Raw genomic sequence first — 24,691 nt, 5'->3', positions numbered from 1 at the left:
AGCCCATCAAGGATGGGGCTATAAGTGTAAAAAAAATAAAAATCCAGGCAACTCCTAGAATCAGAGCCCAAAATATTAAGTTCAAATATTGCAGTTGGAATGATTTATTTCTTATTTGCACTTGTCCAGCATCTCATAACATGAGATCTCTAGGCGACATACAACAATTAGCTTTTTATGAAAGTAACATAGAATAGTGCAAAAACAGACACGACATAAAGATCCCAAATAAAACAAGACAATAAAAGCCATATAGCTCATATTAAAAAAGCTGAAAAGAGCTGAAACCTGGCCAGCTACCACTAAAACATGGACCAGCAGTAATAAAGCAGGCATAAATAGGGATGTCAAGTTATATTACAAAATGTTAAAAGTTGTTAAAAGGCCTTGGAGAGCTTAAAAATCTTTGCTTAGCTCGGAAAATATGTTAATCTGAGACCTTTAGCAGGTGATGCATTATACATTAATCCACGGCATTTAACTGTTCCTACTGAAATGTTACAGAAATATTAAAGCAGCTAACATGACAAGTTTCTTCATAACTGACCTGCCATGTAGGGCAAACCAGCATCACCCCAAGGCCTAGAGGATGAGTGTACCCTGATACACACTTTTGTGGCCCTTGCCTTGCCACATCTTTGTGGGGAAATCTTCTAAAGCACGTCTCTATGATGAATTGAATGTGACTTACTCTGAGGTAAGTCGGCACAGGATTGAGGTTTGGCTATATCTCTGGATAGGCATCAAATCACAGGTAGGAGAACACTGGATGCCCAGGGAGGCTGGAATAGGCAGCATAATGTCGTTTAGCCTCATTCAACTTCATACATTTATTTTGACTTCCAATTTTTATTATTCATATGAAATGTTAAATCTACTTTCTTTATGGGACGCTAGTTGCTTTTGATAGTTGTTGCTTCCTCTTTAAAAAGCAAGCCTTGCTTTTGCTGTTTCTATTCTCTTTCCAGATCTATGGTGGGCCTGACTTCTCTTCTCCCAGGTTGGCCCAACTGTGCGCCCCCAGATCGCTACAAAACCCTCTACATGTCTCTAGCACTGGAAATGCAGTTTCAGTCCGATTCAAGGCAGACAGATATGTGAATGGAAGGGGCTTCAATGCCACTTGGCAAGAGATACCTGGAGGTGAGAATGAGTGTGTGTGTGTGTGTGTGTGTGTGTGTGTGTGTTTAAACTACAGTTCCCAGGATTCTTTAGGTGGGGAGTCATGTGCTTTAACTTTGTTTATTTATTTTATTTGTTTTCAACAATTTATATACCACTTCCTTAAAATGTAATTTAAATATAAGGCCTGAGAGCAGCCGAAGAGGCAGTGTGGAAGATAACACCCCAGAGTTATGTCGAACTCCAAATTCTCCTAGTACGCTACACCAATACTTAGTACAAGCGTGGCGCCATGGAGCTAGCTCATTCTTCCTGTGCTTCTTCCCCCCCCCCAAAAAAAAAGTTTTACCCATGTTCATTGTAATTAGAGACGTGACAATAAGCGGTTGCCCCAGAGAATGATGGGATGCACAAGGATTGAGCTCAAAGCACAGCATTTCAGCTTATTTTTAACTGAAAGAATTGCTTTGAGTTGGACCCCTAAATTCACAGAATCACGGGGTTGGAAGGGACCTTGGGAGTCATCTGGTCAAGTGCCTTGCTCAACGTAGGATGGGGCAACATAAAATTGAGAATTCAGGGTGGCTTATTTTGACCACCGTGGCTGTTATACTGCTGAAATGCAACACTCACCAGCCCAGTTTCACGTCTTGGCTGAAATGTGCCCACAGATTATGATAATGTCTCCTCTTTTTGTGGAGAGACATTGGAGAGAGGACTATGTGTTAAAAAAAAAACACCTCTGGTTTTTGTGTGGCCTTCCATACAAAAGGCAGGCGCAGAAGTGACTCACAGGGTGGAGCAGAGGTGCTGCCCCAGCTTCCTGGCAGGTGGATCACTGTTGTTTACCAGGGGAAAGAAGGGGTGAGGCCAATCCAGAGCTCCTGCCAGGGTTTTGCAGTAGAGGGTGCTGTCCGGTCAGCCATGAAGAAGTAAGAGTCAATTGCCTTTCTCACTGGCTGCTGTACAAGGAAGCAGGAGGGAGCGCCAACTCGTTGTTCACCTCAGACAGCAGAATACCCCAGACCAGCACTGGGAGGGACACCTAGTTGTCCAGGCAGTGGAGAGACACTTCCCTGTCTAAGTGCCTGTGCTGTGTCCTGAGGCTGCTGCACATCGCGTAACCCAGAGAAACTGAGGCCATGCAGAATCCCACTCCTACCCTCTTGCCAGCCAGCCAGCACAATGGGCAAACTTTCATTGCCTTTGATGCCCACCAAAGTGCCCATTAGTGGAGTCCCGTTAATGAAGCTAGGACTGTTGTTTCAATTTCAGCCTAATAAACAGGTTAGCATTTATTTCTAGAGTTAATGGCTTTGCCAATACGTACGACATGTAGCGCAGATAGTCATTTGAACTCTCGGTAAAATATGCAGGTTTCTCAAATGAGCATCCGTTACCTTCACTTCTAGGTTGCGGAGGAGTTTTCCAAGCTCCAAGCGGTGAAATCCATTCTCCCAACTATCCTCAGCCTTACAGCAATAGCAGTGACTGCTCTTGGGTCATTCGAGTCGATGGGGGCCACCGTGTTCTGCTGAACTTCACAGACTTTGAAATAGAATCTCATCGTTCATGTAACTATGACTATGTTGCAGTGAGTACTGAGAGATGATTATTTTTTAAGGAATAAGAAAAGCTCTTTCCCATGTCTCAGTGAAACTTGTCCTCACCCCACCAGCTGCTATTTGCCAAGGAGCAAAGCTGCTGTTAGTGTAAATAACAGCTTGGGGAGAAATTTTAAAGAGAAATGTCATCGTTGTGCTGTGCTAATTCCTCTGATACTTATTCACATGGGTGGTGCCCAGGATGTCAGTGGAGCCACTTGTATGAGTACACGCAGTAGTTCACCCAGATGGTCTTGCAAGAGTAGCACTTTCTATCTTGGTACTAATGTACAGAAACAGCCATGTCAGTCATGTGCATGATGGAAAGGCAGTATTGTATCATATCATGGTCCTGGTCCTTCACTTCACCTGATGAGCAAAATCAAAGTTGCTGTTTTTTTAAGGGTCATTTCTGAAGCTACTGTACATGTTGGCAGACTTCTTGAAAAAAATTATAATGTTTTAGGTTCTAACAACCACAAAAAGTACCGAGCAAACTGAGATTTGCTCTGTGGTCTGCAATACCAGTAAGCTATGAGTCATTCTCTTCCAACAACTGGAACCGATTAGTTTTGAGTTGTGATTCAACTTAGCAATATAAGCTAAGAGAACATAGAGTGCAGGCTAACCTGGAAAGCTATAAGCAATATTTCAAGTCATCAGGAATTTAAAATACAAGCAAATAAGAAGGTTGCTTATATTCCTGTGTTATAGGAAGAGATGTTCCAGGTAGGTTTCCACCCTGTTTCTTTTATAGTAATAATATGATTTGCTTTCTGGATTCATGTGGGACAACCCTTTCCCTTTTGATCCTCATTTCTTGCTCAGGGTAGCTAGCCTGTTGCCCTCCAGATGTTGTGGAACCCCAACTCTCATCAGCCTCACAACCAATGGTCAGCTGCCATTCTCTCAGAAGAACAAGAGATGGCACACAAAATACCACCTCACTGCTAGACTGGGAAGAGAGGAGACCCCACCCCAAAACTAAGCAATAGTAGCTATCCTTTCCTTCCAGTCTCTCCACACTGCATGTGTGTGTATGCACACACGCACTCGCGCGCGGAGAGAGAGAGAGAGACCTTTTCTGACTTAATAATGTACCCATGTTTCTGACTACCCAACGATGCTTTTGCAAAATGCATATGGGTGGAGTATTTGTGGTAAATTACACTGTTTGTTGTTTCCAGGAAAGCACAGTTATAAAAATCACCAAACTGAATGTACCAATTTCTGTACATTTCACTCATGTGTTTTGTAGCCAGCCAATCTGAAGAGCGGCATCTTTGGTCAGGCTTTCCAGCATTTGGAGATGATTAGGGCATGAGCTCAAGAACAAGAGGCACTTTTCGGGGAAGCAAGGAAATCTGGTCGCTGTAGAAAAGTGCATTACGCCCAACTTCCAGATTCCATCATTCTTCTGCCTCTACCCCTGCATATAATAATAGTAATAATGAAGAGACAAGAGAATGAGCTTTGCAAAATTATGACATTTTGACAGCCACAGTTTGCTGATAGCGAAGGGGCCTGACTCACCTCATTGTGACTTTTACCCACCAGCTCCACACATGACGAGATTTGCAATTTATCATGCCTCTTGAAGAAACTCAGTTTTCAGTGGCGTTCCAGGATGTGGCAAAATCTTACACACCACATAAAGCTCATTCTGAAAAAAAAGGTTTATTCCACAAAATAAGATGTAATTCTCCATTGACTTTCCCTGTTTAGTGACAATTGCCAGAGGGGTAACTCAGCTCAGCTGGGATCACACTGCTGCTTACTGTGTACTCACTGCAATTCCACTGCTGGGTTTTTAATCTGTGTTTGCACATCATTCTATAAAATGCATATGCATCTTACAGTTTGTTATAAAACACTACTGTTTGGGGCATTGTTTTTTCAAACCAGCTTCACACCAGTTGGAATCCTTAAGCTATTCCTCTCCCTCCCCCCTTTAATTTTTATTTATTTGTTTGGTTTTTCAGATTAAAATGTTACAATCACATATCGAACATAAACCATAAAAACAAGATTCCAAGGAACCTCCTGGACCTCCATCCTCCCCTTTGTGGTTCCTATTATTAATCATTTCTTCCTGCATCTTTTACATCTCCATCATATCCAAAAACACTATTAAACTACAAGTGATATTCCAACCCCACTAATGATTTTAACTGTTTACAGTGGTCTTTAAGATCATTTATAAATTTCCCCTGGAATCCTTAAGCTATTCCTAAATGATATCTTGACAAGGTGTGAAAACCTTTGCATAGGGCAAAGCCTTCCATGCTCTGTCAATGCCCACTGGTGTGTACACAAACAGAAACTAATCTGACACTAATGAAGCCACACTGATGTGAACAGCTGGTGGGGGAAGAGTTATGAAACACAAATTTAACAAATAAATAAATACTACAATACAAAATAAAATAAAATAAAGAGAGCCAATTGAATTCAGTTTATACCCTTAGAAGTTTTCAACCATGCTAAAAATGCTAAATAGCAACACATATCAGCTACAACCCCTGATAAAGCATCATTTTCGGCATTAATTCTGGCAGCTTCCAGACTGCCACTATTTTGGCATGGGATTCAATCACATCCTGACAAATTCAGGATGCACCTTGAAGGCTGATTTGGAGTTCCTATGAAACAAACCCTCTTCCCCAAGAGACATTTTGCAATAAGGAAAATTAAGTGTAGGATAACACTTGCTTGATACTACATTGTATAATCTCCCCAAAAACAAATCAGGTCTTCTGTCTCAGGTTCCTACACATGAATAACTTCATATATCACATCTGAAACCTGGTATTAGTACAGTACATGTACTATTTGGATGTAACTGGCTATCTTTATTTGCTGCCCAGACTATGGTTACAACATTCTCATAGTGTGTAATTTCGCCTTGCTAGATAAGCAATGCTGTTCTGAGGTTCTTAACCTTAATCATATATACTGCTCTGCTCTATAGGTATTTGATGGTTCCAATGCTGAAGCTCCACTTCTTCGGAAAGTTTGTGGGCAGCAGCGACCTTCTTCTATCCTGTCCACCCAAAATACCATATTTGTACGGTTTCGCTCTGACAGCACTGTCCATCTCAGAGGCTTTAGGGCTCAATTCATTGAAGGCAAGTTTCTCACTGTCATGAATATATTTTAATTCTTGTCCTAGCTAGGGTTATTTCCAGACTGGGTGTTTATTGTGTTACCAGTTCTCATCATGCATGCATGCAACACGATACAATTGCTATCTAAATGCCAGCCTGTATCTCCCTTTCTTAACCTTTCAAGGAAAACCCCAGTAAGTGAAAAGGAAAGAAAAAACATTGTTGCCAACAACCCAGTTGCAATATCCTAGCTCCCCTGAAAGCTTTATTTAGCTCAGCAATCTAATTCAGAGGAAAGCAACCTTTTGTCAAACTATTAAGAGTGAGAAACAGTTGCTGATGTACCTAGAAATCTAAGTCAGTAGATTGCAAACTATCTTCTGCCCAACATTGATGGATCAACTGTCTGACTCAATAAAACGCAGCTTCATATTGTTATTTTAAAAAACCCCAGAAGTGGATATTTGACCATTATGGGAAGTGATTTGGGGAGATTCCAGAAAGCAGTTTCACTACATATTGTCAGCATCTGTGCATGCAAGATTATTAAGGGAGGTCTAATTTCATCATGCTTCTAGGCCCAGTTTTATACACACCTTAACTAATGTTCATTTGTATCTTTTATTCCAAAGAATGTGGAAGTGTCTTGGAAGTTGATTCAGTTGGTGCTGCCATTTCCTCTCCTCTGTACCCGGCCAAGTACCCAAACAATCAGAATTGCAGTTGGATTATCCAGGCTCAGGAACCATGTAAGTTAACAACAGACACACATCCCTCTCTTGTGGGAAAACAGGCTGGATGACTAACATCCTCCCCTCATCTGTGATAACAATGCAAAAATCCTTCTTTTCTTCTTTGCAGGAAGTCCTGCATCCTGGGCATGACCAAGGGACACTTAAATCTTTTTCTGAGTGGGAATTAATGCGAAAAATCTTAGTATCTGGGGCAAAATGAGATAACATACAATTTCGCCATTCTGTCCCTAAGTTCCCCAACTATAAGGTTTCATGGTTGTGCTGAACGCTATAAAGCTCAAATTACAACAGGGCAAATGCAAGTCTTGTGCTGGCACACAAGAGCCCACAGTTCTTTGAAACTAGCATTCATTTGCAGATAGAATTGTGACTATATGTGCAGACCAGGAAAGGAGAAGGGAGATCGCTGTGCATTAGAACAGTGGGAAGAAGGAGTGCGTGAGCCTGAGGCTCCTTGTTCATGCATGTCTGAAGCATCTCAATATGATTAAGTGGTTCTATCCTGGTGAGAAAAAAAATCAAATAAAATAAATAAATAGCCAGCCTTCAGTGTGAACATTAACTCAGTTCCTCCTTTTGTGAAATGCAAAACTTTCCCTTACATATCTTTCTCCCGACAGTCAATCATGTCACACTGTCATTTACTGACTTTGAAACTGAAGACAGACGGCGTAATTGCAGCACTGATTACGTAGAAATTCAGGAAGGGGATAATTATGATGCACCTCTGCAGGGTATGTTAGCATTTACTTATTTTGTTGAACTATTATTATTATTATTATTATTATTATTATTATTATGCATCATCATAATAGTTCTTGTTTTAGCAAATTCACTTGTTTGCAGACAAAATTGTGACCTTTAAAGTTGGGAATGGATGGAAGGATAGGTGACATTTAATACCAGGTGTGGGGTGGATTTGTGCAGTGCCCCCCTCCTCTGCATGGGACGCGGGTGGCTCTGTGGTTTAACTTGCCAATCAGAAGGTTGGTGGTTCGAATCCCCATGACAGGGTGAGCTCCCGTTGCTCAGTCCTTGCTCCTGCCAACCTAGCAGTTCAAAAGCAAAAAGTGCAAGTAGATAAATAGGTACCACTCCAGCGAGAAGGTAAACGGCATTTCTGTGCACTACTCTGGTTCGCCAGAAGCGGCTTAGTCATGCAACCCCAGAGTCGGTCACGACTGGACCAAATGGTCAGGGGTCCCTTTACCTTTACCTTTACCCCTCTTCTACACCTGGCACTGAATTTACCCCCCCCCCAATGTGAGGACTTCCTATGTCATAAATATAACAGGTAGTAAGGCCCTTGGCACCTGTATCTTCATTTTGGAAGCTATCCCAGAAGCTCCATTGAAGAGCAATATAGTAAACTTCTTTAAACAGCAAAAATAAAGACATGAGGACTGATTACAGGCCCATGATTAATGGATGAAACAGAACCCCTTGCCCCCAAAAGGTCTATCAAACCTTTAATTTATCTTATGTTGGTCTTTTCAGGACGCTACTGTGGCACCACCATTCCACATCCTGTCACTTCTTTTGGCAGTGCTTTGTCTGTCAATTTCATCTCCAATGATGCAAATACTGCCAAAGGTTTCCATGCCATTGTTGCTGCATCAACATCTGGTAAGCCTGTCTCTGAATACTCCTAGAAGGGGTAACAATTTTAAAGCTTTGTGCCACATTCCTTGGCACTTGGAACTCTTAAATATGAGACAGTCGCTTTGAGCAATGATCTCATTAAAGAAGGAAAGAGCAAGGCTGGAGCTAGGAAAGGAAGCTGGTTGGAAGAACCAGTAAAGCCAGTCAGTGAAAACCCAGTAGGAGTGCTAGGGTCTGTGACAGGTTGTCCAGTCAATAAGCAAGTGGACATTGGGTCTTGTGCAGCTGTGCTCTTCAAACCTAGGTCCCCAGATGTTATTGGACTACAGCTTCTATCATCTCTACCCAACTTAGCCAATGGGTGATTGGAGCTGTAGTCCACCAGCACCTGGAAATCCAAGGCTGAAGAAGATGATGGAGTGATTATTGGCTGATAACCAAGAGTCAGCACAGAGCTGCTCTAGGTGAGTGAACTATGGGTGGGATTGAGTGCTTGGTATCACCTGTTGTCGGACTGGCAGGGCTCCGAAGAGTGTGTGGCAGAGGCAGGGGACCAGGAGAGGGTAAACCAGTGATTTATGGGGTTCGATGCCACCTGCTAGGCAGGAGTGTGCAGTGTAACATTTTTAAAACTGTATTCTAGCCTGCACCTTTCATTTAATGCAAAAGTGCCATATGAGAACCATGGAAAACTTTCAGCCCCACAATGTGCAGAAGTAGAGAAATTGATCCACTAGAGAAGCTTCCTATAACTAGGATTTCCTGTTCTGAGTCATAAATCCGAGATGGAGATATTTGCTTTTCTCAAGAAGCTACACAAAAGGGAATTCCCACGTTTTTGTGGCTATCAAAACCTCTAATCTGCTTGCAGTATCTTTCTCCTTTTCCTTGCAGCTTATTTCTCCCTCTCTCCTTTGCAGCTTGTGGAGGGACCTTCCATATGGAGAGAGGAGCCTTCAATAGCCCCAACTTCCCTGAGCCTTACCCGCCAAATATTGAATGTGTCTGGAACATTCTGGTCTCCCCTGGCAACCGGCTCCAGCTGTCTTTCACGTAAATTGAATTTCCAAAGGGTTATTGTTCAGCCTTTTAATGGAGCTCCAGGAAGGAAACGCTGTGTTTAGTAGGAAATGTAATTACCAGCATGTAAAAGTGTAGCGGTGCCCACAACAACTTGGAAAAAGAACACAGTAGTGGACATAAAGGGGCTGCCGTCTGTTTCTTCCGCCGTGCATTATCTAGAGCATATCATGGTAGATGTTGAAACAATTGCATTCTATGCTGTAAATGCCACTCCTCTGGTATAGCATAAACAAGGAGCGATTATTAGATATCCTCCTTCTTTTGCCTCTGTGGGGTCTCTTGCAAAACAAACACACACACACACACACACACATATATCCCAGACTAATCAAGCAGCTATTATAGTGCATGTCTATGATTGACCAAACTGGACTGGTATTTCATTCCCAAATACTTTCCCGCTAGTCCAGAGTCTCTTGCACAGTTGTAAGAAATGAATGTACAATGCAGAATGAAGCAGGTGCAGTTCATCCTTATCTCCTTGAGGAATTCATGAAATCCTATGTGCACACTCCTTCTAGGCAAAAAACCAAGTACATCCATGTCAGTGCACTAAGCAATTAAATCTAATGGCATGCACACACAAATGTGCCAATAAGGCCAGCATCCATAGCATTCTGTCACACACACACACATGTGGGTGTGGGTGTCAGCAGTTCCTTCCCAGTTCTTCATAACTGAAAGGAAAATCATGAAATAGTGGGAGGTCTTTGAACCATCTTTAAGATGTCAGTTATTATCTGCTGTGTCTGTTATCAGTTTTGTATCTTTTTATTTGGGAAAAGCTATTTATTTTTTGAATATTGGTCTTGCAAAATTGCTTCTCTAGCATGTTCCAAGGAATAGCTCTAAATGAGTTTGAAGTGTGTCCAGATGGGCTTTTGGTTCCATTTCATGGTGCCCTGAAGACATATGGGCCCACTTAAACTGGAAGGAAATCTGAGTAGTGATATTTTGTGCATGTTACCATAGAAAACTCTGGTTTTGATTTTCTATTCATGGCTGACCTTCGAAATACAGAATACAATTTTGATACAGGAAAAATACAGTTTACCTAGCATGCAGGGTTCAGATTAGTTCCTGATGTACACATATGACAAAACCAATTTGGTCAAGAATGAATAAGTAAGCCGAGTTGTTGCTGGTGAAACTTTGAGATGCAGAGGATCCAATTTTTAATCCCCCCCCCCCCTCGCTCACAAGAAGACTTGGCCAATATGTCTTAAGGAAATAGGGTCTATAAGTATGTGCAGAATCCTATATAATCCCTGCTCAGAAACATCAACTATTCTCTACAAACCCTTGGATGAGAAAGAACAACTTCTGTATAGGGGCAAACGTATGATTTAAGACAAAATTGCGGATCAGCATCTTTCATTTAGCAATTAAGCCAGAACCCATCTCATGTTCTTTCAAAGTCATGCATTCTGCAAGGAATGCATACACAACCATGGACAAAAACTAAAACTAAAAATACATCCAGAACCTTTAAAATGGCAAGGAGCTCTTCCTTTGGGTTTCATGCAGTTAAAAAGCAAAATAAACACAGAACCTCCCCCCAACCCCCCCCAAATGATGCATTTCCTTAAAATTGAAAGAATTCTGAATAATGCATTTGTATAGATTAGAATTATAGAATCATAGAATTGGATGGGACTTCAAGAGCAATCTAGTTCAACCCTTTGCAATGCAGGAAACCTGCCCACAGCCATCCCAGGTTGGGCTCGAATCACCAACCTGCTGGTTAACATTCAGATGCACTGACCCATTGCACCACATGATCCACAAGCCAACATGTGTTAATTGACTTACTAATGCCAGTGTGTCAAGCAAGCTGGTTCATCTCAGTTGAAGAGCATGTCATTCCAGATGTGTAGCGTGGTAAACTGATGCCTTAAACCCTGCATTATAGTGCATAGGGTGAAAGGATACCATGGGTGGTATTCAACTAACTCAGAGTAGACCCAGTGAAACTGACAACCATGACTAAGTTAAGTTTATTAATTTCAGTGGGTCTACACTTAGTAAAGCTAAGTTGTATACCACCCACAGAAAGAATAGGATACAGAAGTAGACAGTATAACAGGATAGCCACAATTTGTAATAATGTGATGAGGTTCACTGATAACTTTTCCCATATGCATTACACTGCAAATGGACTGGATCCCATTTTATACAGAATATTTTGGAGTCCTTAAATACCATTAGCATTTTACTGACCCTTGTAAGAGGAAAAGTGTGGAATCACTGAGAGATAATTGCTTGATGCAGTACATTCATTTCCCTTTGTATTTGATATTTTATCCCATGCACTGTTATGTCAATTAATGTGCCCACATTGCTGTTGAAAACAGAGATTTTCAGATGGAAGCAAGTGACAACTGCAACAAGGACTACCTAGAAATTAGAGAAGCCAATGTCAGTGGCCATCTGGTGGGACGATTCTGTGGCGACTCTGTGCTGGAGAATTATACGTCTATCACTGGGCACGGCCTGTGGGTTATATTTGTCTCAGATGCTTCAGGTGATGGAAGGGGCTTCCAGGCTTCATTTGCTCACAGTAAGTAAATACTGAACTCAAACCGAAGCAATCACTTTACAAATCATTTGCAAGCAAGGAAAGAAAGATATGTGTAGATATACACCTTGATAATATTACTGTGTTTTCACTTCTGGAGAGTGCCAACCAACAATATGTAGCATCATGTAACTTCCTTAACTTTGTGATAGCTTAGTTCACACACAGACACACCTGTTGTGGGTGGGATATAAGTTGTTGTTGTTTAGTCATGTCCGACTCTTCGTTACCCTATGGACCAGAGCATGCCAGGCACTCCTGTCTTCCACTGCCTCCCGCAGTTTGGTCAAACTCATGCTGGTAGCTTCAAGAACACTGTCCAACCATCTCATCCTCTGTCGTCCCCTTCTCCTTGTGCCCTCCGTCTTTCCCAACATCAGGGTCTTTTCCAACGTCATATATGTATTGAAGATAAATAAATCCCCTGGGCACATGTAAATTCAAAAATCCATAAAATATGAAGAGGCAATGTAAAAGTTACATCAAATAAGAGCATGTGATTTGCCATTGGGTACATTCTTAATCAGAGACCCTTGGTGTCTGTGGTAGAGGTGGCAGGTATGCACTGGCAACGTGGAAGGGGGGAAATACCGTACAAAATTCAGAAAGTAAAAAATGGTGGATTACTAGTACACTGACTCAACTCTAAAAACAAGACTACACCTGCTGAAATCCCCCTTTCCATACAGCTATTAAATGTGCAGGAGCCATGTCCTCTTTTGTATCAGGACACCCTGCTACAGCTCAGGGTCCCTCTTCACTCAGGTAGGAGTGGACAGCGTAGTGGGACTTCACCACTCACCTGACTTCCCTCCAGCTGAGTCGCTGCTGCATACTGGGAAGGAGAGCAGCAGCAAGGTTGGCACAGTGCAAACATGCTGGCAGGATTGCCCTTCTGCACTGTGCCAACCTCACCATCACCTGCCGTCATCCCCTTCTCCATCCTGCCATTCAGCAGTAGCTCTCCTACAGGGAGGTCAGGTGAGCTGTGCAGCCCCAACACATTGTCCATGATGGTACCCACATGCTTAGATTTCGTTTAAGTTAAAATAACAAAGCCTTGCAAGGGGAAATGAAACTTAAGGGGAAATTGGAGGCAGTATTTGAGGGTGGAGACGGTCTCAAAGAAAATCTCCCCTCTTTTACATACATAGCAAAATCATTCAACAGAACATTAATAACAATAATAATAACAACAACAACAATAATAGCCACCTCTCATTTTTCAGTGTTTGGAAATACTGTGGTGGGAAGCAGTGGACAAATTGCATCTCCACTGTGGCCTAGAAATTACCCTCACTACTCCAACTATCAGTGGACAATAACTGGCAACACAACAGAAGTGGTCCATGGTCAGATCACACAGATGGATGTTGAAGATACATATAGCTGCTACTTTGACAAGCTGAAGGTGGGCTTGAACTTGCAAACTTTTTTATTTTGGTAAACTCTGGTACAAATAAGTCACAAAGCAAAAGGAGCTGTCAGATGATTATATCTCAACTTAAAATGAGCTGAGGCATGAAACAGTCTTTTGGCCACACATGCAACCACTTCAATCCTCCCACTATAAGAGCATAAGAAGATCCCTGCTGGATCAGGCCAAAGGCCTATCTAGTCTAGTTCTTACAGTGGCCAACCAGATGCCTGGGGGAGACCCACAAGGAGGACCTTTCAGGCAGAAGCAAACAGGAAGTCTTTGCCGCCACAAAAAGTGGGGAGTATTTGGGGGGAATTCTGAAAAGTAGCCTTCTTTTTCTTCAGGGGGTGAGAAGGAGAACTGTCGGAAATTTACTCAGAAAAGTGTGTCCTGAGAAATGTTGACTCTGCATGTAAGAAACTCCAACAGTGTTACTAATCTTTATTCTCACTGTTGCAGGTATATGATGGGCCCAACACACACTCTCGTCTCATAGAAACGTACTGTGGTGTAGCCCCATTTTCTTTCACCTCCTCTGGAAGCTCTGTTACTCTCCAGTTCACCTCTGATTTTTCTATAAATGGAAAGGGCTTCCTTTTGGACTGGAATGTGGTAGAAGCACCTACAGCTGTGGGAAGTGCCATTCCTATAGGTTGGTCTCCTGTCCATGTGGCTAACCTTTTCGTTTCAGTGACTGAGAAAAAGGCAGATAATGAAAGTGTATGTCAGTTTGCGTGATGGAATGCTATCATCCAGCGGTAGTCAACCTTTTTTCAGGCATGCTTTTAAGCCAAGTGAAACATTTGAGAGCATACCTTTCTAGTGCGTGTGCCAGTACACATGCCAGCTTAGTGTTGCCTCGGCTTTTCTATACAGAATCAAGGAGCAGGCGATAGCACAGGACAGGACAGAGAGGCAGGAGGACAGGCTTGACTCTGCAACACAATTAAGCCCATAGACCTCTGCTCTTATCCTAGGAAATCACAACCCCACCAACTTTTCCACCTGCGGCATTTGTCTTGAAGATTAGCTACCTATTGTATAGCAAAAATTTTGTTCAATACGAGGTGGTTTTAGCAGTAAGGGGGATTGCATTAATTGTTAAGTAGATGTGACAGCTCAGTTACATTATATTTGCAACAAGATTCCATGGTGGTCGCTGCCTTGGATTCCTTTCAAAGCAGATTAGACAAATTCATGGAGGATAAAAGGCTACACTGCACCTCAGTGTCAGAATGCAAGGCCAGTTGTTGGGCAGCAACAGAGGCCCGTTCCCTGCCCACATATTAAAATAATCAGGGGAGGCCCTGCTTTTGTATCAAGAAGACATTAGGTGGGCCCAATGCATGCGTGTGCATGTTGTACACACATGTACACATACTCTAGCAGGGATAGGGCACCAGTGGACCCCAATTCCCTTCAGTCCCAGCCAACATGGCCAATGATCAGGGAGGATGGGAGCTGTAATCTAGCAATCTAGAGGGCTACAGTAAATAGAAACGAACACGGAAGCGAAACAAATAGTGTTGTCACTAAACAGGATAAAAAATTAATTTATTTTTACCCATGATTTTCTCTTTCATGACAGGAGCCTGTGGAGGTTTCTCAAGAACCAGTGAAACGCCTTCATTTCTGTTTTCACCGGACTGGCCTTCCAACTACAGAAATTTTGCCGATTGTACATGGGTTATCAGAGCGCCAGACTCAACAGTGGAGATCAACATCCTATCCTTGGATATTGAGTCTCATCGCTCATGCAACTACGATAAACTTGTCCTGAGAGATGGTGAGAAACACTGGCACCTTCCCATAGTTGTGGACCGCAAATGGAAATCCTGGTTTATGCAGTTTGCAATTCTCATGCTTGCCAGCTTCCCAAGTCTACATGTCTTCCGCCTCCCCTATTGTGTTAGACTCATGGTGAACTCATCCCTCTATTAAGTGACTCTCACAGATTTCTGCCATCATATAGGGCTATCCAGTGGAGCAGAGCTGCAGCAATAGCCTCCTAGCAGCAGTGTCAGTTCTGCTTACTAGGAGGAGGGTGAGGAGAAGGCAAGGCCCAGGGCCGTATGGGTGCAGCACCAGGAGTGCTAGATTGGCTCTGCTGCTGCATTCACATAGCCTCAACCTCGGCACCCCTTCACCCCTCCTTCCTTCTTCCATTAAGTAGTCGTGGTGATGCTGCCAGGAGGCTATTGTTGCAGCTCCATATGACTGCATTTTAAAATGCCACACAGAAGTATTTCCAAAGGCCACCATGCACCTGCCACAAAGTCTGAACAGAGAGACAAGCCATGACCCTAGGTTCTGACGCAACACTAAGCCCAAACCATGGTTTAGCTCTGATTAGCACTGCAGCAGGAAAGCACAGTGAGGAAAAAGTTGCCCTTGGTTTTTACTGGGAGTACCCACACACTCATGGACTCCCACTGTCATGGTTTGGCTTAGTGTTGCATGCAAACCAGTCCATCTTCTGGCTACCAATGAAATGGTGAATGGAGAACTTCCAACATTGCCTCTCCAAATAAAACATTCTTTTCATAGGAGACAACAGCCTTGCACCAGTCCTAGCCACTCTATGTGGTCGTGAAGTTCCTGGACCAATAAGATCCACTGGGAATGCTTTGTACATCCGCTTCACTTCAGATGCAAGTATTACCGGTGCTGGGTTTAATGCTTCTTACCACAAAAGTAAGTCGTCATTTAAAACTGTTCTTTGAGTGCCTTTGCAGATTTAAGGGGGGGGGTGGAGAGACTGGAAGGAACTGATTATAGAATCTCTTTATTTTTTGTACTGTTGCCTGTCCTGTTCAGCAACAATCCTCTGCACACAAACATAAATGTTGTGAATCCCACGGGTGCATGTTTTTTTGAGATGTAATCTTAAATTCACCCCATTTTCATGTGTAACTTCAAAACCACTGCACAATTATTGTTGTTGATATCTGCCTGGATATCTGCCCAGAAATTCAGAGTAAGAAAACATTTCTCTGTTATGGTAAGATTTGCAAGCTGCTTTTGTACTGCTGTGGGTTCTTTTAAAAAAGGGGGGAGGTGAATTGCATTCCACAAAACGGTGCAACTGTTTTTACGTAGTTTAAAAAAATTGTAAGTCCCTACAAATGCAAAGAAAGAAAGAAAGAAAGAAAGAAAGAAAGAAAGAAAGAAAGAAAGAAAAGAAAAGAAAGGGAAAGAACCCAGATGTATATGATAACAGGATTAGGCTGCTGCAAGATGATTATTTTTTAATGTACCTCTGTCCTGGAGAAGCAGAATAATCAAATTACAGAATCTTAAAATGATACAAGAGGAGATGCCTAGTTCTTCATACATTTCCAAACATTTACAGTTGCTTCAGAAGACGTTGTCGCTTCCCCTGTCAAGGAAATAGCACCACAGTTATTGTAAGTTTGGCATTTCAGCAACAAACTGGAGTGGGAGAGATAGGTTTGGTTGCATGTAGCCAGTGAATCATGAAACAAACCTTTGCTGAAGCACCGAGTGCCACATGTTACACATCATAGCTGGCACTGGAGAGACTTTGTTCTCAAATTTTTGTATTGCAAGATATATTAGTGACAAATTTGATTGTGGGAAAGGCACAACAGCAGCAATCCTATGCATGCTACCTGGAAGTAGCTCATTGGCCACAATGGGACTTAACTTCAAGTAAGCATGAAGCAACAGGAAAAGGTGCCAAATTCAAAAAGTGCTGAACCACAGCCAGAAAGCAGGAATTCGACGAACATTTCTAAAGTGCTCTGAATTCTTCCTTTATAGCTGTAGCCCCAGGGTGAATTCAAGCCACAAGTGCAAATGATTATTTTTTTTGCAACATCAAATTGAGTTAAGGTCAGAGCTGCAAAGGAAGCATTTGGAGTTCACCAAGAGTGCACATCCCAATTCTATCTTTGAAAACTGCAGGTTCAATGTAGACTCACCTGACATTGTATGACATCAGGTGACTGACAGGTGGGCAGCCACACTCACCTGTCAAGGTGGCCCATGGAGAAAGGTTCGATTCTGGATCTGTCCTGCCAGCTGGATCCCATTCCCTGCCTCTGTAATTAAAGCGACTGGCATAATCTGTAGGCAAAGATCTAGTAGATCTCCTACAAATGAATTAATTGAGCATGAAAACATGTATGTTATGAGTTTGGCCCTGGCTCAAAATATGCACCACTTTTGTGAGGATGATTCTATAAGAGCTAGAAGCACCAAACTGATAAATCTGAGGTTTCAGAGATTTGGACAGGATGGGAATGAAATGAAATTTTAAAAGATTAAACAGTCCTTTCCTTAACAGAGTCTTATTCCTTTAACTTAGGTTGTGGTGGTTATTTGTACACAGACAGTGGTGTGGTCACTTCACCCAACTATCCGCAAACCTATCCTCCTAACCTTAATTGTTCTTGGCATGTTATGGTTACTGTTGGCTTCATCATTGGCATCCATTCTGAGGAGCTCTTCCAGGTGATAAATGAAGATGCTGCCTGCAGTCGTGGAGATTATGTTGAGGTGAGGACAAGACGAAAGCAATATTGAAATAGCTCAGTCAGTTACTCTTTTGTTTCTGAGCATCAGTTTGTAGTGTTGTGGTTCTATCCAATAAAGTCATCCCGTTAAAGCAAAGGCCTTCCTCTTCCTTCCCCACATGAACCCCTCCAATCTGTTCCAGGTTTTCCTCAACCCCAGAACAGACTGGGGTGCACATAGAAAAGGGAGGGAAACTCTGTTACACAGGCAGAAGTTCATGTGCTAAAGGGATGAATTTACTGGATAAAATCATAGGTTATTGTCTTTAAAGCCTAAACTGGCTTGGGTCCAGAATACCTCAGGGACCAGTAACCAGCTTGCTTACTTCTTACTGGGTCCTTGTTAGCCCTGAGTTCCCATCATAAAACAGTAGCGTTTCCCTTTTTCATTTTATGGGTTGAGACACAAAACCTATAGTGGGTTTATTGACTTTCTGACATGTTAAAAGGCCTGAAGCAGCTGAGTTAAAATCCCAACTCTTCCCTGGATTAATTGAGTAGCCTTTAGCACATAACTGTGTATCTGTCCATTTCAATTCCACATCTTTAAAATAGGAAGTAATAGCTTGTTCTCATAGATTTGTTGTGAAAACGAAATAAATCATCTTGCACATTTAATGTTTGTTTTTTTAGCTTAGGAATGGACCAGATCTTTCTGCCCCACCGTTAGGACCTAGCAGCAGGAATGGACGCTTTTGTGGTAGCAATTCCCTTTCTACAATGTACACCACAGACAACCAGCTATTTGTCCACTTCCTTTCTGATAGCAGTAATGGAGGGCAAGGTTTCAAACTGAAGTACGAGGCAAAGGGTCTTGGTGAGTATTGGCACTAAATACAAACAGGGGCTACCGAAACATTCATGATACTCTAAATCAGTGGTTCTCAAATGATGTCGGGATCCATGATTGACAGGAACATTAAATGGTTAAGAAGTGCCCAACTGGCTCAGACTATACCTCCATCTGGACCACCATCCTTCTTACCATAATGGCCAACCAGATGCCTCAGGGAAGGCTACAAGCAAGGCAGGAAACTAATGGCTCTCTGGTAGTCTGTGACATAGTGCCTCCAAACTTGGAGAGCCCATTTAGTCATCACGGTTGATAGCTGTTGGTATACTCCAAAAATTCAGCATGGCTTCAGTGCTGGGGTCCTTGCTTGAGTGGAGGAGCACCAGCTTGGTCAAAATACATCCCTGGACCTGATTTGCACATTACCTTTTCTGATACTTCTGGTGAAGGACCACACTGGCATATTTCTCAGTTGGTTTTTTATGAATGCCTGTAGGGAAACAGCTACAAAGTCTCTATGGCATATGAGGAGAAACTTGCCTCCTTTACATATTGCCCAGTTTAAGGGGCATCATGAGCTGACTAGAAAGCAGGGCCATGCCACTGGTCTTGCCCCTAGGCATTAGGCATGTCACTGGCCCTCTGGACGTCAGTGTGTTGGGGGTAGATATCTGCAGAGAGGAAGCCAGGCATGAACATCTGCATGGATGTGAACTTCCATGCAGCTGAGACTCCCAACCATGCAGGTGTCACAACTGCATAGAAACCTATGCACAAGCAGTTGCTCTCAGGCAGGTCTTTCTCTCTGCATATATCATTGCCAATGCATGTGTATCCAGGGAACAGGGACAGTGGAATGGCCCCATGCCGTGATCATTGCATGAAGTCCCCTCCATGAGGATAACTCATGAAGAGAGCATCTGTGTGTTAATTTTGAAAGGAAGGGCAGAACTGATAAAACCAAAGCTATAAACGATTCCATGTCAAAACTTCCACACACACATAGAAAAACAACAACAGAAGAAAGTATTGTGTATTGTCCTTGTGATACCAGAAAATTAAGGTGGGTCTCATAGATGATCCATTTTAGTGTGTTTATAATAGAACACATTATTATACACATTCCTTATAGTATTCAACCAGCTCCTCCTCATCTTCTGTTTCCAGCTTGTGGAGGGAACTTCTATATCAGCCAGTCCAACCCCTCGGGATTTGTCTCTTCACCTGGCCATCCTGGCAACTACCCACCACATGCCGATTGTGTGTGGACAATCATTGCTCCCTTTGGGGCTGCAGTGGAGCTGCAGTTTGAAGATCACTTTGATATCCAGTCTTCACCCAAGTAGGAGCACGTTGTTGTATTAGCTTTCTTTAAATTTTCTGAAGCTATCGTGGAGGGTTTGGGGTTAATGTAATGGGGTTCTTGCTTTTATTTCTCTTCTAAATCTAAAGACAGGAGTGACAGGCATGGTGGGGTGGTGTAGCAGAGCTCTCCTGGCACCAGTGCTGCTGTCACTTATTGGGATGGTGCAGGGGGAGGGCAGGGGGGGCACTGTGCAGGTGCACCAGTGGATCCACTCCAGCACCTCTGCTGGGGCACCACCTCCCACCTGTGCAGCATCCCAGTAAGCTATGGAAGCACTGGTCTCAGGACATTGGCTCTATGGCACCGCAGTAGCTGCTACTGTCCAGCAGATGTATGGTTGTAACATAATATGTCTTGTACTGACGCTACAGTAAAGCAAAGTGGTACCGCTGGCTTTGCAGGGGGGAGGCCTTTTTGTAGCTGCAGGCTAACAGGGACCCTCCTCCAGAACATTCATTCTGTTTCTCTGCTTGCCAAATGTCTCCCCATTAAAAATGGTGGGATATTCCAGTGATCCATGATGGGGAAGAGCTCTCATCCCAATAAACACTTTCTTCTGTCTCAAAATTGAATCATAGCTATTGGAGAAGGGAGAAGCCTGGGTGAGCTGGGTGGAGTCACATAGGGTCACTGGGAGGAGCCAGGATGTCTGACAGCCAGGGTGGGATCTCCTGAAACCTGCTAGAAAGGTAGAAAGACATGTAGGGAGGCAACTAGCAATCTAAGGAAGGGGCAAGCGACAGCTTTGCTTTAGCTGAGCATTATGTTCTTCTTTAAGGGCTACATCAGAGCTTGAGAGCATGTGACGCTCCAGATACTTCTGAGCTGCAGCTCCCATCATCCTGGACCATTGGCCATACTGGCTGGGACAGATAGGAGATGGGAGTCCAAAACAGGTTCCCCACCACTAGCCTACATTCATTGTATCAGTGAAAGCGTGACTGTGTCAGTTGTTTCACAGGCATGTTTTATTTGCTGTAAATTCGGTGTCTTTTGAAGGATACAGTATTTTTACCCCCATTTAGAATGTACTATTAACTTTAAAATAAATGTGAAGAACCTTCTGGAGGAGAGGTTTCTAAGAATCTTTATATTCTCAGTTTTGTTTGCCTTGTATATTTCATTAAGGAAAAAAAAATATTAGTGCAGAAATGTTCTTCCTCGTCTTACATTTCCCTTCAGTCACTTCATGCACTGAGTTCTTCCTTCCTTTCTTCCTTTCTCCATCTGCTGATACTCAGGGACAATTATATGCCCTAAAAGCATTCCTACTGAATTTATATGAGAAAAAAATTATCCTTATGATATGGTTGATTTCATAGCCATATGTGTCTGAAGATAGTCCCAATTACTCTTCCTACAGTGATTTTTAATTAAAAGACTTCAAAAATGCTTGATTGAGCTAATTGCATTCATAATTGGCACTTAATGAATCAGAACTAAGCATTCTAAATTCAGTTTTTGAACACAGTCCTCAAAAGCTATTTTTGATCATGCTTCAGACAAGAGGATAAAGTACTGCAGAGCAAACTCTCCATAATGCTGTGACCTATTTAGATATTTCTTGCTCTATAATTGATTTATATCTCAGGTGACCCTAGGTATTATTGATTGTTAGGGTGTCTGTCTCTGTTTTTCCTGCCCTGCTCAGAATTGAGCTACCATGTCATTCACTGAAGGATGTTAGTTCCATGTTTCAGATACTTCCTGAAATGTTGCAAAGCAATTTTCACCAGTTTAAATGTATCTGTTGCCTTCTCTCAGCTGCACATTAAGTTACCTAGAATTGCGAGATGGTGCCGACGCCAATTCACCAGTAATCGCCAAGCTTTGTGGGAATTCTTTACCAGGCATTCAAAGGTCATCCGGTTCTATCTTATATATGAGATTTCGTTCAGACAGTATAGACCCACACGCTGGATTCAATGTCAAGTATTCAAGAGGTAAAATGAAAAAAATAATAATACCCAGCATTTTTACTGATCCAAAATCCTTAAATGAAAAACTGGAATGCATATGACCATTTCACTGATAAGACTCTTTCTTTGCAGCTGTTTGTGGTGGAACACTGATGGGACAAAATGGAGTCATTGAAAGTGTCGGATTCCCTGATCTCCACTATCCAGACAATTTGCTGTGTGAATGGTTTCTCCGTGGACCTGTGGGTCATTTTCTCACCATTCGCTTTGAAGCACTAGATATCCAGAACTCATCTGAGTGTGGATATGACTACCTGGAAATTCGAGAACAGTATGCGTCAGGTCTGTGAAACCATGTCATTACTCTTTCTTCCTTGCATGTGCAGGGAACTAACAGTCTGATATGATTTTCTGCTAAAGCGATTACAATTCTGAGTAGGCATGGCTGTCCTTGTGAGCAGGCAACTGAGGCAGAACTTTGGAATCCTCTCTGTGCTAACCCTCACCCCACCCCATCCCAGAACCTATCGGTCACTACTAAGGCTTGTCAAATCTGTCAATTTCAGTGTTTTTAAATTTCTGGCTTTTTCAGTCTTAGGTTTGGCCCTCTGTATTTTCACATCAGTTGTTTGTTTGCTTGCTTGAAAAGTCCTAATAAGAAATGGCATTAGTTGTAGTAGTACTACTACTAGTAGTAGTATACCACCCTTCATCTGAAGATCTTAGGGCAGTTCACAGCATTAAAAACACAAACTAAAAACACAAAATACACAATAAACCAAAAACAAACCAATAACCCCCCACCTCCCACAAACACATATAAAATAACATAAAATGTTAATCAGCCAAAGTGGTTAAAGTGGAGCGTTTTCACCTGGCACCTAAATGAAGATGCCAGGCAAGCCTCCCTGGGGAAAGCATTTCACAAATGGGGAGCCACTGCAGAGGCTAAACGTAAAGGTAAAGGGACCCCTGACCATTAGGTCCAGTCACGGATGACTCTGGGGTTGCAGCACTCATCTCACTTTACTGGCCGAGGGAGCCGGCGTACATCTTCTGGGTCATGTGGCCAGCATGACTAAGCCACTTCTGGCAAACCAGAGCAGCGCACGGAAACGCTGTTTACCTTCCTGCTGGAGTCGTACCTATTTATCTACTTGCACTTTTTGGGATGCTTTTGAACTGCTAGGTTGGTAGGAACAGGGACCGAACAATGGGAGCTCACCCCGTCACGGGGATTCGAACCACCGACCTTCTGATCGGCAAGCCCTAGGCTCTGTGGTTTAGCCCACAGCGCCACCTGCATCCCACACTGCAGAGGCTAGAGTGTCTCTATTTTCTGAGGAATGTTAGAGGCCTCTGGACCTCCCATGGAGGAGGCACATGAAGATGGGTCTCAGATGATGGTGGTGAAGGAAAGCATTTTAGTGCAAATTTCTCCTAATGGACATATTTTAGTATGCAGTTTTGACTAATATACACAGAATACTAGTAGAATGCAAATAAATATAAATAAATACAATGACTGGAACACAGGAAGCTGTCTTACATTGAGTCAGACCACTGATCTATCCAGCTCTGTACTGTCTACACAGACAGACAGTGTTTCTCCAACACTCCAGGCAGGGGTCTCTCCCAGCCATGCCTGGAAATGCAAGCGATCAAACCTGAGACTCTCAGATCAGATGCCCACCCTCTTTATTTATTAACTTTTCTTTCTCTTTCTCTGTTCCTCTCTCTAACTACCTAGGGGATTTATTAGGTAAATACTGTGGTGCTAGTATACCCAGTGCATTGGACACCTCCAGCAACTTGGCTTACATCAAGTTTGCCTCTGATGGATCCATCAATGCTCCAGGCTTCAGACTACATTTTTCTGCTAGTGTTGAAGGTGAGCTGCAAAAATAGTGTGGTTTCCATTTCATATGTTGCCTTTTGACTATTGCTTATTGCATGCCATTGGGTTTGTCTTCTTCTAGTCCAGCTGCTATTGGCAGATCTTTTTTCAAGTCGAAGGTACAGTGTAAGATATTCTGATTTTAGTTTCTGCCTTAATTATGAATCAAGACGAAATATGGTAAACAAGGCAACCATTGCAGACACCTGAGTGTTTCCTTTTGTTTGACCTTTCCTCAGAATCACTATACATTTTATTTTGCTCTCCCAGAAAACATCAGTTCAGACTGCCTATTATTTGTGTCGTTCCAGAGTGTGGAGGTGATCTCCGTGGCACTGTTGGGACATTTACATCCCCCAACTATCCAAATTCTGCCCTGCACAAATTAAAATGCGAATGGAGAATCATGGTGCCATTAGGACGCCGGGTCACCCTTACCATTCACGACATGACTTTTGGATTCTACCAGAACTGTAGCTCGAATTATGTGGCTGTAAGTGTGGGGGAAAGGGTTATTTGTACTACTGTGGAATATGGAAACGGCATAGCAAAGTTAAATTGACTACAAAAACAGGACAATTGAAATTAAAACACACCTAGCTTTTTAGGAATGACTAGTGGTGGCTGGTTCTCATTAGACTGATAGGGCAGGAAGATCAACATTAGGTGGCGCTAGAGCCAATGACAGGCAACGGCAACTGTTTTTGTCCCCGTCTTCCTCCTCCTGCTGAGTTCTGTAAAGCACAGCACAGAGAGGGGCAAGGTAGCTGGCAGTGCTGCCCCCTGATTGGCTGTAAGTAGGAAAGCAGGAAGGTGGGGGCTGACTGAGGACAGGCTGTGGTTGGTGTGGCAATGCCCCCTTTATCCAAATAGACCAACTTCCAGTGCAAATAATACAGATGCATTT

At 42.8% G+C, this 24,691-nt stretch overlaps 1 protein-coding gene across 1 annotated transcript in view; it reads left to right on the top strand.

The window, feature by feature from the left end:
• Positions 1-24,691, top strand: part of CUBN (cubilin) — a gene marked incomplete at its 5' end in the record, with an annotated part of 131,004 nt that overhangs the window by 73,971 nt on the left and 32,342 nt on the right. Inside the window, 19 exons of the mRNA XM_081930943.1 lie at positions 969-1,143; positions 2,535-2,716; positions 5,698-5,854; positions 6,466-6,582; positions 7,209-7,322; positions 8,086-8,214; positions 9,111-9,243; positions 11,628-11,833; positions 13,081-13,262; positions 13,731-13,923; positions 14,860-15,057; positions 15,819-15,965; positions 17,602-17,792; positions 18,443-18,626; positions 19,770-19,944; positions 21,733-21,911; positions 22,020-22,229; positions 23,638-23,778; positions 24,096-24,277. Of these exons, the coding sequence (XP_081787069.1) occupies positions 969-1,143; positions 2,535-2,716; positions 5,698-5,854; positions 6,466-6,582; positions 7,209-7,322; positions 8,086-8,214; positions 9,111-9,243; positions 11,628-11,833; positions 13,081-13,262; positions 13,731-13,923; positions 14,860-15,057; positions 15,819-15,965; positions 17,602-17,792; positions 18,443-18,626; positions 19,770-19,944; positions 21,733-21,911; positions 22,020-22,229; positions 23,638-23,778; positions 24,096-24,277 (3,195 nt within the window). The remainder of the gene's footprint in view (positions 1-968; positions 1,144-2,534; positions 2,717-5,697; positions 5,855-6,465; positions 6,583-7,208; positions 7,323-8,085; positions 8,215-9,110; positions 9,244-11,627; positions 11,834-13,080; positions 13,263-13,730; positions 13,924-14,859; positions 15,058-15,818; positions 15,966-17,601; positions 17,793-18,442; positions 18,627-19,769; positions 19,945-21,732; positions 21,912-22,019; positions 22,230-23,637; positions 23,779-24,095; positions 24,278-24,691) is intronic.

The sequence above is a fragment of the Podarcis melisellensis genome (genome assembly GCF_964234715.1).
Source record: "Podarcis melisellensis genome assembly, chromosome: 12".
Lineage (NCBI taxonomy): Eukaryota > Metazoa > Chordata > Lepidosauria > Squamata > Lacertidae > Podarcis > Podarcis melisellensis.
The sequence above is the reverse complement of the archived record's forward strand: the minus strand, read 5'-3'. Positions and strand labels throughout refer to the sequence as shown.